Source organism: Aquarana catesbeiana, linkage group LG02 (genome assembly GCF_042186555.1).
Source record: "Aquarana catesbeiana isolate 2022-GZ linkage group LG02, ASM4218655v1, whole genome shotgun sequence".
NCBI classification, from domain to species: domain Eukaryota; kingdom Metazoa; phylum Chordata; class Amphibia; order Anura; family Ranidae; genus Aquarana; species Aquarana catesbeiana.
In genome coordinates, this window is record NC_133325.1 from 603,247,083 (window position 1) to 603,262,852 (window position 15,770).

Genomic DNA, 15,770 nt, shown 5'->3' on the forward strand with positions numbered 1-15,770 from the left:
ATTAAAAATTGAATTGCTAAGTGCCCCGGGTGTCCGTACATGCAAAAGATAAGGAGGGAAGGGGACAGAAGGAAAAATAAAGGCTCATACCACACATAAAATCAAGATATAAAAAAAATATAATAATTAATTACATATGATATATATATATATATATATATATATATATATATATATATATATATATATATATATATATATATATATATATATATATATATATATATATATATATATATATATAAAAAAAACCTATAAAAAGGGTTTGTAACTCAAGGCGTCATTGAGGCCTGGATGTTTCAAGGCATTAAGGGTGACAATCCACTTGGTCTCACGTTGTAACAGGATCTTATCATAATCCCCCCCTCTTTCATTCGGGGGGACATGTTCCAGAGCATAAAAATGCATCTTGTTATCATCAAATTGGTGATGTAAACCCATATGTCGGCTTATGGGGGTTTCCATCTTTTTCTTGTAAACTAAAGAGACATGGTCTCTGATCCGATAAAAAAAGGGACGTTTGGTTTTGCCCACATAGAATGCATTGCATTCGCATAACATAATATAAACCACACCAATGGATTGGCATGTGGCTTGAAAGTTAGGATTATATAGCTAACCATTCGGGAGAATGATGTTGCGAGATGCATAGATATATCTGCAAAAATCACATTTATGGCAGGGTTTAGTACCCTTGTTTTTGGTATGGGTTGTGGATAATGGGGCATAGTGACTATGAACTATATGGTCTCTGATTGAACGGGATCGCCTATATGTAATCTCAGGGTGATTTTTTAAATGTTTGGACACCTTTGGATCCCCCATCAACAAATACCAATGCTTTTGAAGCAATTCACGCATTTGCCGATGTCGTCCGGAAAACGTGGTGATCATTCTTAAACCTGAAGCTGGTTTTTGTTTAATGTGCCCATGAATTAATTGACTGCGGTTGCTTTTTTTGGCACGAAGGTAAGCTCTTTTTAAGCATTTGTTGCTATAACCGCGTGCTTTAAGACGTTCTCTCAGTGCCCTGGCCTCGAATTCGAAATGGATATTCTCACTGCAGTTTCTCCTTAATCTTAAATACTGCCCGTAAGGGACATTATTGATAAGTGGTTGTGGATGGGAGCTGGTAGCATGCAGGAGTGAATTTCCTGCTGATGCTTTACGAAAAAGGGTGGTTCCTATGGTTCTATCCGGATTGATAAAGAGGGTGACATCCAGGAAAGTTAAGATGGACTGGCTAGCTTCCATGGTGAAGGTTAGGTTATAGGGATTAGTTTTCAGACTTTCAAAAAAGCGGGACAAATCTTCTCTACTTCCGGTCCAAATTAGGAATACATCATCAATATACCGTTTCCATATCGGTATATTTTCCACCAGATCTTGCAAGTCTTCCCTAAAAAATAAATTCTGCTCCCACTCCCCCAGGTACAGGACCTGTACCTGGGGGAGTGGGAGCAGAATTTATTTTTTAGGGAAGACTTGCAAGATCTGGTGGAAAATATACCGATATGGAAACGGTATATTGATGATGTATTCCTAATTTGGACCGGAAGTAGAGAAGATTTGTCCCGCTTTTTTGAAAGTCTGAAAACTAATCCCTATAACCTAACCTTCACCATGGAAGCTAGCCAGTCCATCTTAACTTTCCTGGATGTCACCCTCTTTATCAATCCGGATAGAACCATAGGAACCACCCTTTTTCGTAAAGCATCAGCAGGAAATTCACTCCTGCATGCTACCAGCTCCCATCCACAACCACTTATCAATAATGTCCCTTACGGGCAGTATTTAAGATTAAGGAGAAACTGCAGTGAGAATATCCATTTCGAATCCGAGGCCAGGGCACTGAGAGAACGTCTTAAAGCACGCGGTTATAGCAACAAATGCTTAAAAAGAGCTTACCTTCGTGCCAAAAAAAGCAACCGCAGTCAATTAATTCATGGGCACATTAAACAAAAACCAGCTTCAGGTTTAAGAATGATCACCACGTTTTCCGGACAACATCGGCAAATGCGTGAATTGCTTCAAAAGCATTGGTATTTGTTGATGGGGGATCCAAAGGTGTCCAAACATTTAAAAAATCACCCTGAGATTACATATAGGCGATCCCGTTCAATCAGAGACCATATAGTTCATAGTCACTATGCCCCATTATCCACAACCCATACCAAAAACAAGGGTACTAAACCCTGCCATAAATGTGATTTTTGCAGATATATCTATGCATCTCGCAACATCATTCTCCCGAATGGTCAGCTATATAATCCTAACTTTCAAGCCACATGCCAATCCATTGGTGTGGTTTATATTATGTTATGCGAATGCAATGCATTCTATGTGGGCAAAACCAAACGTCCCTTTTTTCATCGGATCAGAGACCATGTCTCTTTAGTTTACAAGAAAAAGATGGAAACCCCCATAAGCCGACATATGGGTTTACATCACCAATTTGATGATAACAAGATGCATTTTTATGCTCTGGAACATGTCCCCCCGAATGAAAGAGGGGGGATTATGATAAGATCCTGTTACAACGTGAGACCAAGTGGATTGTCACCCTTAATGCCTTGAAACATCCAGGCCTCAATGACGCCTTGAGTTACAAACCCTTTTTATAGGTTTTTTTTTATTTTTTATATATATATATATATATATATATATATATATATATATATATATATATATATATATATATCATATGTAATTATTATATTTTTTTATATCTTGATTTTATGTGTGGTATGAGCCTTTATTTTTCCTTCTGTCCCCTTCCCTCCTTATCTTTTGCATGTACAGACACCCGGGGCACTTAGCAATTCAATTTTTAATCAATGTTTTGGTTGCTTTGTTGCCCTTCAACTGACACCTAGCGTTGCGCTTTGTCTATATATGGCATTATTTATGCTTTAATATTTTTCTTCCCATTTTTGGTTTCCCTGATGTCAAATTCAGGGTTCAGCATAGCGTCAACCATAGGACAGCCACGATACATTGGGCGTTCGCCTATTTTCGCCTATGTCATCAATTCCTATAATCCAAACCTCATTTTTGAGCCTAATGGACCTCCGTAGAGCCAGAGTAAGGACATAGGATACTTTAAGATGGCCGCGGGTCAGCGCTGTGTGCCTGACGCCGTTGACGTTTCACTTCCTTTTTAGACATCGTAAGCGTGCGCATGCGCAGATGTCATTTTCAGTCCGCAGCGTGACGTCAGACGTCGTCACGCTGGAGAGTTTTAAAAGCGGGACGTGCTCCCGCCACCTTCTGTCATTCCCTCTGGCAATGCACTGGGCAGATGGACCCTCCTGATTAGCAACGCTGCTACACAAACCTTTATCAGTAAGTTTTTTTTCTTTTTTTTTTTTTTTTTCCAGTTTTCAGTAATGATCTACCCCATTGGATTGAAACTATAGGTTTTTCTATTTACCTACACTTTCAGGTTCTTTGAGAGTTTGCAGCCATATTTTCAGGTCTGTTTCATCCATTAGCCGTTTTTGGACGTTCCAGCCCTGTATGCCGCCTGCCTTGTGACTGCAATCCCAGAACCGCCCTCTTACACACTCAGCAATTTAGCTTCTTACCATCCGTGAGATGTAACCTTTTGTTACCTTTATTGATTCTACCAGAGGTATATTTTTATTTTATTTTATTGGATTCTTTTTGATTTTCATATGTCTGACTCTATCAAAACAGATACCACCTACCATGATATTTGTGTAATTGATCTTTCTCTTTTTAGAGAATTTCATTTACCTCTAGGGATTTTATTTCTCTCTGCATGCATTTATGGTGATTTGGGGACTGAGGGAACATTATCGGCCACTGCACAGACTCATTTTTTGAGTCCTGCCTTTGTTAATAGGTAAGACTCTATCAATTAATTATGATGCGGTGGTGAATGAATAGAAATATGTATATATATATATATTTTTTTTTTTTTTTCCCTAATGACTTTGATACGCACAGTGTGTTAGTCCATACTGTTAGTACACACTCTGATGTATGATATTTGCTTATTTATATATACAGATTTATTAATTTTATTTTTGTATTTTCTATTTACCATATCGAATAAATTATCATGATTGTAGAATTTACAGGCAGACTTTAATTAGTCATTGTTTATATCTATTGCTTATATATATTTTTCTATTTTTATAGCTAATATCACAAATATATCTCCTGAAGAAGCTTAGGAAAGCGAAACATGTTGAGAAAGTGGTATTATTTTCTGTATCAATGAATTACCTTTCTGCTTTTTGTATTATCTTTGGTTCATGTCTGTTTTTTAATATTGACAAATAAAACATAACATTTTATTATACGCTCATTACCTCATTTATCTCAGCACCGTTAAAATCCCTGGGGCCCATAATTGGCCTCAATGTCCCCTTTTTGTTCCACCCTGATAGGGTGTTTGTGCCACCAAAAAGATTTTCTCTTCTCTAACCAATGGAGGAGAAGTTCTTAAAAATAAGTGGAGTATGCCAGCAGAGGATGCAGCCTTTTCCTGCCTCAGTGAGAAATTTACTTGCCTGGTGGATAATGTCCAGGTCTTCAAGGACCCGACTGACAAGAGACAGGAATTCCTGTTGAAAGCTTCTTTTGCCTTGGCAGCCTCTGCTATGCAACCCGTGATGGAAGCTATTGGCATGTGGAGGTGGACATTAGTGAGGGATTCAATGAATTGCCTCAGGCCTTGTACAATGTGGTAGATGCATTAAAGGGCACTATCCAACAGATTTTTTGTTTGGCTCTGGTGTCTAGGGATAATGGTTGCCACATTTGAGCCCGTTCCATATGCACACAGGTTCATTCCAGGCCATTGCAGAGAAATATCGGCATGGAACAGGAGGATGCCATCCTTGGACTGCCGAATGTCCCTAGTTCCCAGAATGCTTTGGGCATTAAAATGGCAGATGTTTCCACAAAATCTGGAGAAGTAGTCATTTCTGCCAGTGGTTAGGAAAGTAGTGACTACTGATGCTGGTCTGTCAGTCTGAGGAGCCATTTTTCAGTGCAGGAGACGTGGTCTCCTCAGGAAAGGATTTTGCCCATCCACATTCTGAAGCTTCGGGCAGTTCAACTTGCACTGGTTTACTTGATGGGTCAACTGCGAGGGCTTGCAATCAGAGTTCAAAGGGTCAATGCCATGGCAGTGGCATATATCAATCATTAGGGTGGCATCAGGAATCGGGTCGAGTTCGGCCCCGTCTGCACTACATATCTCAGGGGTAGAGAACTGTCAGGCGGACTTTCTCAGTCGCCAATGATTGGTTCCAGGGGAATGGTCTCTACATCTGGAGGTATTCAGTGCAATTAGTCAATGTTGGGGCACATCAGATGTTTGTTTCTAGGAAAGGGATCTGCAGGCAATAGGATTGGCCGCCCTATTAACACTGTGGGATCAGTTCCCTATAATCTATGCCTTCCCTCTAGTTCATCTTCTTCTATGGCTGTTCTGCAGGATCTGAGAGGAGAACATGGTGGTAGTTTTAGTCGCACCAGCTTGACATGGTATACCCAACCTCGTGAACTTGGCAGTGGATGGCCCTTGGACACTTCTGATCCAGCTAGACCTGTTTCAGGAGCCAATATTGCATCCTGTTTTACAATCGCTGAGTTTGACAGCCTGGGTAGTGAAACCCAGGTGCTAAAAGATCAAGGAGTTTCTGGTGCAATCATACCTACATTTCTAAAGGCTTGGAAACCTTCCTCCAAAAAAAAATATCATAGGACTTGGAGGTCTCCTGTGTCCTGGTGTGAAGCCTGGAAGTTGGATCCTCAAAAATACATGATTGATTACATTTTGGCTTTCCTCCAACTGGGGGTGGAAATTAATTTGGCCTTAAGTACCTTTAGATACCCAGATATCGGTCTTTCATTCATTAGTAGATACTTTTGTTCGGGGGTAACCCATATGGCTCTGCTTGTGTCTGATGTGTCCATGGGACTTGAATCTGGTCTTGTCTGTCCTGCAGAAACCACCTTTTGAACCAATTTGTGAGATTATGTTAGTCCTATTGACCTAGAAGCATTTTTTTTTTGCAATCACTTCTGCAAGGAGAGTGTCTGAATTGATGGCTCTTTCCTGTAAAGAGAAATTTTTAGCTCTCCATCAGGAGAAGATGGTGCTGTGTCCTCATCTGCTTTCCTGCCAAAGGTGGTTTCAAGCTTTCATTTGAATCAGGACATTGTTTTACCCTAATTCACAGGGAAAGAAAGCTCTGCACACATTGGACATGGTTCGGTCTGTCAAGGTTTATTTGAAGATGTCTGCAGCTGTCAGGCAGTCCAAAACATTATTCATCCTTCCTAGGAAGGGTCAGGCAGCTTCTAGGTCAGTAACTTTGCAGTGGATTCTTCAGCTTATTACCCAAGCCTATGTCTTAAAGGGTTAGGCTTTCCAAGTGAAGACTCATTCTACTTGGAGTGTCGGGGTCTCTTGTGCTACCTGTCATCAGGTGTCAGTGACTCTGGTCTGCAAGGTTGTAACCTGGTCTTCGCTACATGCCCTTACAAGGTTTTACCAGGAGCATGTAAGTGCTTACAAGGATACTGGTTTTGGTCGCAGTGTATTATAGGCTGCAGAGTTGTTTCCTTGAACCTGACAGTGGCTACTGTGTTTCCTTCACCTCATGTTCATTGCTGTTGGACATCCCAGGTAGTCATGATTTATAGCCTGTTCAGTGTCCTCTGATGTATGATAAAGAAAACTGGATTTTACCTGTAAAAATCCATTTCCTGGAGTACATCATGGGACAGAGATCCAGCCCCCCACCCCCTCCCACCCCTTTCTTGAGGTTATTCGCTTGTTACAGAACTAAGGCTCTTCCTGTTTGGGAGGGGTTATATAGGGGGGAGGACTTCCTGTCTGTTTCTGCCAGTGTCCATTCACCTATATATGGCATTAAACCCAGCCTCCAATCCCAGATGATGCCTTCTAGGGAAACGTGTTGGGCAGAGCTAGTGGTGTGACGTCACCACGCACGGAGTGATATACAATCACTGCAGCCATGTTCATTGGGAATAGTGTTAGCCTCTATATCAGTTTTACTCTGTAAGTGCAATACTTTTTTTTAAATAAATGTTTTAAGCAGTATAGCATTTTGAGCTGTCCTCATTATTTGTAATACGCATGTATTTGTGGGAGTCGGAAGGTGAAATACACCAAGATATCTAGAAAGTGTTCAGGAGTAAGTTGTGGTTCTCTAAAGGGGAATATTCCTAAGCGCTTACGATGTTTTTTTGTGGGATCTTATGGTATGGTAAGCAGCCTGTTTGCCCTTACAAGCACGGGTGGTGACACAGAAGCATTTTATTTAAAGTTGTTTTCAGCACAAGAGCACTTTTCTTACACCTGGATGGACTTTGCTCTGACTTTAATTTTTTTATTTTCATGTATGAATTATTGATCATTTAATACGGTTATTCATTTTGTGGTTCTTTGCATTCTGCACTTTACAAGAAAGTATTAATATATACATTTTTTGCACATCACTTGCACTTTATTATGCACATTTTTGCACATCATTTTGCACTTTGAAAATTTGTTATTTGATATGGTAGTGTATATTTAATATGGTAGGATATCAATGAATATCATGTGATTTTTGTACATTCACTCAATGTTTTTTGAGCACACTATTATCATGTCTATATAACCCAGGTAGTCATGATTTAGAGCCTACACTGTGTCCCCTCTTTTCTGTCACTTTACATATACTCAAAAATAAACAAAAAAAGAAAAACTTACCATAACATAAGCAACGCTGTCGAAGAAAGCAGCAACAGCCAGACTGAGTATCATTTTCTATAAAAAAAAGAGAGTAAATGTTACATATAGCACAGTCATTACATTATAGATGTTTCAATATGCACACAGACAACAGTGACATCAAAAGCAAAATAACAATGTAGAAGGCATGAGCAAGCTAGTTATCAGACAGAATGATCTTTTTCAAGCCATATTTCCTATTATGAACTTGAAATTAAAGTTTTTAAAAAAAAAAATAATGCTGCTTATAATAAACATGTATGACTAGATTTTTTATTTTTCACACAGGCAACACAGAGAAGGTTTTGCCTTAGTCATTAAATTCCAGATCTCTTCAGAGCCAGGGAAAGCTCACTAATTAGAGATTGGACAATTAGTTAATATGCTCATAGTCAAAAATAGAGCAGCAACATGGGTGATTAATGAGGAACAAGGGATAAAGCAGACTCACTTTATAAATCCAATATATTCAAATTTATGGAAAGGTTGGAGAACACGCATGCAATTTCATCCTGCAATTACAACAATGATTACATGTAATCAAATTCATTCCTTTAAGTGATGTATCTTAAATCCCTAGACTTTAGAGGAGGAACTTCTGCAAGTTCCTTTAGCTAGGAAAAAAAATTACGTAAATGACAGTTCCTGAATCGTAATTACAGGCAAACTATATCTTGCTCAATATAAAATGGTGTTGGTCTTACACTATGTGGTTTTTAAACCAACCACAGAAGATCTGTGGAGTGGCAAGCAATCCTTTGAAGTGAAGTGTAGACTATGCCCCCCACCCCAAAGAGATTGGGAGCTATGCAGATGAATTTGCTCTATTTACTAGGAACCCACAGGAATCATTTCCTCATCAAATTCAGCCCAATCTACATAAAATCCTGGTACTGGTGAATCAACCAGTTTTACACTACATTTAAAGCGGTCATAAAGGTTAAAACATTTTTAACGCTCCCCACCCTCCCCCCACCAGAATACTTGGATCAGCGCTGATCGGAAGTTGGTCGCCTGCTGGTTTTCCAGCATGCACGTCCGACAGACCGACATACACACGGGGCAGAATGTTGGCCTTTTTGATTTGAACCAGAAAATGTCTCCCGACATTCTGCCCATGTGTACGGGGCTTTAGGATGATCATACACACACCGGGGTGAGACCTGTGTCCCTATACAGTATCTCATAAAAGTGAGTACACCCCTCACATTTTTGTAAATATTTTATTCTATCTTTTCATGTGACAACACTGAAGAAATGACACTTTCTACAATGTAAAGTAGTGAGTGTACAGCTTGTATAACAGTGTAAATTTGCTGTCCCCTCAAAATAACTCAACACACAGCCATTATTGTCTAAACCGCTGGCAAGAAAAGTGAGTACACCACTAAGTGAAAATGTCCAAATTGGACCCAAGTTTCAATATTTTGTGTGGCCACCATTATTTTCCAGCACGGTCTTAACCCTCTTGGGCATGGAGTTCACCAGAGCTTCACAGGTTGCCACTGGAGTCCTCTTCCACACCTCCATGATGACATCACAGAGCTGGTGGATGTTAGAGACCTAGCGCTCCTCCACTGTGAGGATGCCCAACAGATGCTCAATAGGGTTTAGGTCTTGAGACATGCTTGGCCAGTCCATCACCTTTACCCTCAGCTTCTTTAGCAAGGCAGTGGTCTTCTTGGAGGTGTGTTTGGAGCCATTATCATGTTAGAATACTGTCCTGCAGCCCAGTGTCCGAAGGGAGGGGATCATGCTCTGCTTGAGTCTGTCACAGTACACGTTGGCATTCATGGTTCCCTCAATGAACTGTAGCTCCCCAGTGCCGGCAGCACTCATGCAGCCCCAGAACATGACACTCCCACCACCATGCTTGACTGTAGACAAGACACACTTGTCTTTGTACGCCTCACCTGATTGCCGCCACACACGGTTGACACCATCTGAACCAAATACGCTTATCTTGGTCTCATCAGACCACAGGACATGGTTCCGGTAATCCATGTCCTTAGTCTGCTTGTCTTCAGCAAACTGTTTGTGGGCTTTCTTGTGCATTGTCTTAAGAGGCTTCCTTCTGGGACGACAGCCATGCAGACCAACTTGATGCAGTGTGCGACGTATGGTCTGAGCACTCACAGGCTGACCCCCTACCCCTTCAACCTCTGCAGCAATGCTGGCAGCACTCATACATCTATTTCCCAAAGACAAGCTCTGGATATGACGCTGAGCATGTGCACTCAACTTCTTTGGTCGACCACGGCAAGGCCTGTTCTGAGTGGAACCTGTCCTGTTAAACCGCTGTATGGCCTTGACCACCATGCTGCAGCTCAGTTTCAGGGTCTTGGCCATCTTCTTATAGCTTAGGCCATCTTTATGTAGAGCAACAATTCTTTTTTCAGCTCCTCAGAGAATTCTTTGTCATGAGGTGCCATGTTGTACTTCCAGTGACCAGTATGAGAGAGTGAGAGTGATAACACCAAATTTAACACACCTGCTCCATATTCATATCTGAGACCTTGTAACACTAACGTAAATGTAAACTAATATTCCGCGCTTAGGACAGACACCAATACGAACTGCAGCCCCCCCCCAAAAAATGAAAACACCTAAGTGAAGTCCAAATGATATAAACTAAGAAAGGGGGATTGGCGCTGTTCACTATTCAAATCATCATACCTTATCTCACTACAAAGGAATGTGTGTGTAACCAATCTGAGTGAAAAAGTAATATTTATGATAAAAAGAAGCTAAAAAATTAATTAATTGCGTGTAATCACAAATGTCAGATATCCAAATCCCCCAAAACAATTATTTTATAAAAAATGGTGAAAATTACCATAAGTATGGCTGAAAACACTAATAAACATAAGGACTATTCATATTAAATAAAAATAATTGCAAATGAAGAATGCATAAAAAGCACCCTAAAAACCAATAAATAGTAAACAATCCAAATGTGTTGTACAAATGTGTGTATATAAGATTTAAATCGTGATTGTACAAAAAGTGAAACACTGGTGAGAAAAATGAAAAATTCTGATAAAAATAGTGTAAAAAATAGTATAAAAAATATGTGATAGTTATCCGTGCAAACAGAAACTACAAAAGTTAATAAATATATCCAGAAATTGTCCCATGTGTAAAAGATCCTTGTGCAAAAAATCTGATGTGTATCCAAGCGATTCCGGATAGGTCTGCTGTGGTTGGTGTAAACCGTCTTATGTGTAACCCCCTCTTGTGCCCCCACTCACCGGAGCGCCCAACCCCTAAAGGGGTAATGGGCATATAAATGTAAATCCGGTGGCCAGAAATCCAAACGATCGATGTCCCCCTCACTGACTCCTTCCCAATTGTGTCACCGCTGTATTCACTTAGACCAGTTCCTACAGCCTCACAAATGAGCAGCAATTTGTGAGGCTGTTGGAACTGGTCTAAGTGAATACAGCGGTGACACAATTGGATTTGTTTGGATTTCTGGCCACCGGATTTACATTTATATGCCCATTACCCCTGCAAGGGTTGGGCGCTCCGGTGAGTGGGGGCACAAGAGGGGGTTACACATAAGACGGTTTACACCAACCACAGCAGACCTATCCGGAATTGCTTGGATACACATCAGATTTTTTGCACAAGGATCTTTTACACATGGGACAATTTCTGGATATATTTATTAACTTTTGTAGTTTCTGTTTGCACAGATAACCATCACATATTTTTTATACTATTTTTTACACTATTTTTTATCAGAATTTTTCATTTTTCTCACCAGTGTTTCACTTTTTGTACAATCACGATTTAAATCTTACATACACACATTTGTACAACACATTTGGATTGTTTACTATTTATTGGTTTTTCGGGTGCTTTTTATGCATTCTTCATTTGCAATTATTTTTATTTAATATGAATAGCCCTTATATTTATTAGTGTTTTCAGCCATACTTATGGTAATTTTCACCATTTTTTATAAAATAATTGTTTTGGGGGGATTTGGATATCTGACATTCATGTTTTTGTGATTACACGCAATTAATTAATTTTTTAGCTTCTTTTTATCATAAATATTACTTTTTCACTCAGATTGGTTACACACACATTCCTTTGTAGTGAGATAAGGTATGATGATTTGACTAATGAACAGCGCCAATCCCCCTTTCTTAGTTTATAGCTTGTAACACTAACGAGTCACAAGAATCCGGGGAGGGAAAATGGCTAATTGGGCCCAATTTGGAAATTTTCACTTACGGGTGTACTCACTTTTGTTGCCAGTGGTTTAGACATTAATGGCTGTGTCTTGTGTTATTTTGAGGGCCAGCAAATTTACACTGTTATACAAGCTGTACACTCACTACTTTACATTGTGGCAAAGTGTCATTTCTTCAGTGTTGTCACTTGAAAAGATATAATAAAATATTTAAAATAATGTGAGGGGTGTACTCACTTTTGTGAGATACTGTATTTCCACAATCGTCCACAAGTGACATAGGAACTGAAGAATTCTGGAACATTGGGATGTCCCAAAGCACAGTCCCTCTGAGGGGAGGGCAACACAACATTAACAACCCAGAAAAAAACAACAGGGAAACAAAACACTGGGCATGCCTGCAGCTTAAACAGCTGCTTACAGGACCCTGCATCACGGCTTGCATCTGAACATGCCTTAACATTCACCTGGTAAAATGTAGAACAGAAAACCAGGTGATGGCCTTAAAAATCTGAGACAGGTGCATGCTGCCAATAAGCCTTTATCAAAAGATAAAGCAATTAACTCAAACATGTCTACCATATCTAGTATTATGAGATGTTGATGTTGGTCCAGCCTGGATTGTACAAAGGTCAGCATTCATCCCACAAAGTATTTTCTGGGATGAAATCCCTTTGGCTTGCACCAGGCAAAGTAAGCCTTCCATGTTGTTGTAAACTTTATGTGACATGGATTTCCTAGCTTTAATCATTTCACTGCCAGTGATGTGTGTCAAGCGTTGGCAGCAGCAGGGCATTTTACACACACTCCTGGCTGCCTGTAAATCTGACAAGCAAACTGTCAGCTGTAAGGTGGAAGTGATCGGGCAGCTGTACAGCTGCCTAATTACTTCCACAGATTCCCTGGAAGTGTAGCCTCTATTATCCCTATTGAGGGTGTCGGTGGGTAGAGGTCAAGAAGACCAGCGAATATCCATTCACTGATCCCCCCATAGCTAGAGTGCAAACAGAAGCAACGTGCATTTTATTACTTCTGGATTCAGCTGTCACTTTCCCAAGCCTCAGTGGAAGGCAGGTGAACATCAGGGATTGACTAGCATCCTGATGTCCCATTAAAGAGACCCCGTTGAAACAAAATGCTATCACAAAGTTCAGTAAAAAAATTTAAAAAATACAGAAAACATGAAAGTTATACCCCAGCACTGAAACCCCCTACCCCCCAAAAAAATCAATTTGATCACTCCATGTACGCACACATATGAACATAAAGACACATGTAGAGGGTGTATAAGTACAAAAACGTTGATTGTGCTACACATTACAAATTGCCTTGAACATCAGAGTAAGATGTTCAAGGCAATTTGTAATGTGTAGCACAATCAACGTTTTTGTACTTATACACCCTCTACATGTGTGTTTATGTTCATATGTGTGCGTACATGGAGTGATCAAATTGAACATCAGAGTAAGAGCAATAACTCTAGGGCCATTTTTCACAGTTAAACTCTAAACTGATGTCCTGTAGGACATGCAACATGCAAATTGTTTGGAGCTACAGAATGATAATTGCGAGATAAACCTCTGCTGATTACCAAGCTCGCTGCACTCCTCTCAGTTTGTCCAGGACACCTCCCTAGCTCATCAGGCTGGCATGCATTGTGAGGATCTTCCAAGCCAGTAAAATATAGATTTGTCAGGTTCCTGGGCTGGGTTGGTGAGGCACCAGGTCAGACACAGCCTTGTCCTGGGACTCAGGCGCACTGGTAGGTCTCACACAGCCAGAATGTTTAGTTGCACTGATCTGGAGTGGAAATTGAAAAATGGGAATGCCTGGAAGGAGGCTATCATCAGACTCAAAACTCTCATGCAAAGGCTTAGATGGCTTCTGGACTGTATGGTCTGGTTCTATGAGCAAAGAGACTGGAGTTTCTCTTGATGAGGGAAAATTCTGGACTAAGCCACATGCAGGTTAAGACCCAAATATTCCAAGTAATGAGTTTGTTCCAGTGATGGCTTTTGACAGTTCAGGATCCATCTGAACATTTGCAGGGTTTGACCAGTTCAAATGACATTGTTTGACAAGGTCTTTGCTGTCTGTTCTCTAAGTAAGAGATTGTTTAGGTATCCCTCTATGGGAATGCCCTGTGAGCGTAACAAGGCTAGCATTGGTGCCTGGTGAAAACTCTGGGTGTGCAAAATAACCCGAAATGAGGAGCAAGAAACTGGTAGTGCTGTGTTTACAGCAAAACAAATAAAATGTTAATGTGCTGGAAACATGGGGACGTGCAAGTAGGGATGAGCCCTATGTTCGAGTTGAACGTAACTTCGTCTGGAACATCGGGTGTTCGCCCGTTCTGTGAATACCGATAATAAAGGGGCATTCACGGTAAATTTGAGTGCCGTGGAATGCCCCATAATGCACTGCGAGATCGCAGTGCATTGATGTCTGATGACTGGCCAAAGCATGCATCTGACCTTCAAGCTTTGGCCAATCACAAAGCGCTCTGCCTTGAGAGCCATGATTTGCCAAAGGCAGGATGCCTTTAGTCAATCATGGCTCAGGGGCTAAGTCCATGCTCAACACTTTATAAGGCTGCTTACACGGCGGCCGTATATAGTGTTATGAATGAGAGAAGTTAGCTAGAGGCAGGTTAGTATAAGTGTATATATATATATATATATATATATATATATATATATATATATATATATATTTTATATTATATACAGTGTAGTCAAAGTAATGTAGAATATATATACAGTGCAGGCAGTGTATATTATATATATATATATACACACACACACACACACACACACACACACACACACACACACACAGTATCTCACAAAAGTGAGTACACCCCTCACATTTTTGTAAATATTTTATTATATCTTTTCATGTGACAACACTGAAGAAATTACACTTCACTACAATGTAAAATAGTGAGTGTACAGTATAAATTTGCTGGCCCCTCAAAATAACTCAACACAGCCATTAATGTCTAAATCGCTGGCAACAAAAGTGAGTACACCCCTAAGTGAAAATGTCCAAATTGGGACCAATTAGCCATTACAAAGTTACAAAGTCTCAGGTGTGAATGGGGAGCAGGTGTGTTAAACTTGGAGTTATCGCTCTCACTCTCTCATGCTGGTCACTGGAAGTTCAACATGAGAAGGAAGCGTCACCAGCACACCAGGATCTCCTAAATTGGGTCCAAAATTTTAATCACATAGTATCAAAAAAATAAATAGAAGCGACGTTTCGGAGCCTCGCAATACCCCTTCATCAGGCACATGCCTGATGAAGGGGTCCTGTGTGGCTCCGAAACGTTGCTTTTATATATATATATTTTTTTTTATACTAAGCCAATTTTGGAGATCCTGGTGTGCTGGTGACACTTCCTTCTCATGATTGCAGTCGGTTCCAGCCGTTGGTCATTTAAACACACAATTTAACACAATTTAAGGAACGTATGCGTTGGGAGTATTGCATTGGAAGTTCAACATGGCACCTCATGGCAAAAAAGTCTGAGGATCTGAAAAAAACAATTGTTGCACTTGTGGAGATGCGACCCCATGTCACAGGTGCATATGAGAAGTGTATGCCTGATTTTGGTAGGCTTGCTAATTGTACACCTGTTTGCTGGCTTCATAATCATCCCAGGAATAGAGGTCAGTGCTCATCCATAGAGACAGCTCCGCCCGATCGACAAGAGTTCTGGCCTAGGAGTCAGGAGGGAGCCAGTGCAGCACGAAGCTGCAAGCACAGAGGTGCTGAACGTCA

General features: G+C 40.4%; 1 protein-coding gene across 3 annotated transcripts in view; it reads right to left on the reverse strand.

Annotated features, from left to right (window-relative positions):
- Nucleotides 1-15,770, reverse strand: part of LOC141128805 (cyclic AMP receptor-like protein A) — a 1,026,785-nt gene that overhangs the window by 770,410 nt on the left and 240,605 nt on the right. For 2 of the 3 annotated variants that reach the window (XM_073616335.1, XM_073616336.1), the window contains one exon: nt 7,763-7,819. In XM_073616335.1, coding sequence (XP_073472436.1) covers nt 7,763-7,819 — 57 coding nt within the window. Of the gene's footprint in view, nt 1-7,762; nt 7,820-8,234; nt 8,296-15,770 lie in introns of all 3 variants that reach the window. The other variant, XM_073616337.1, reaches the window with a different exon arrangement.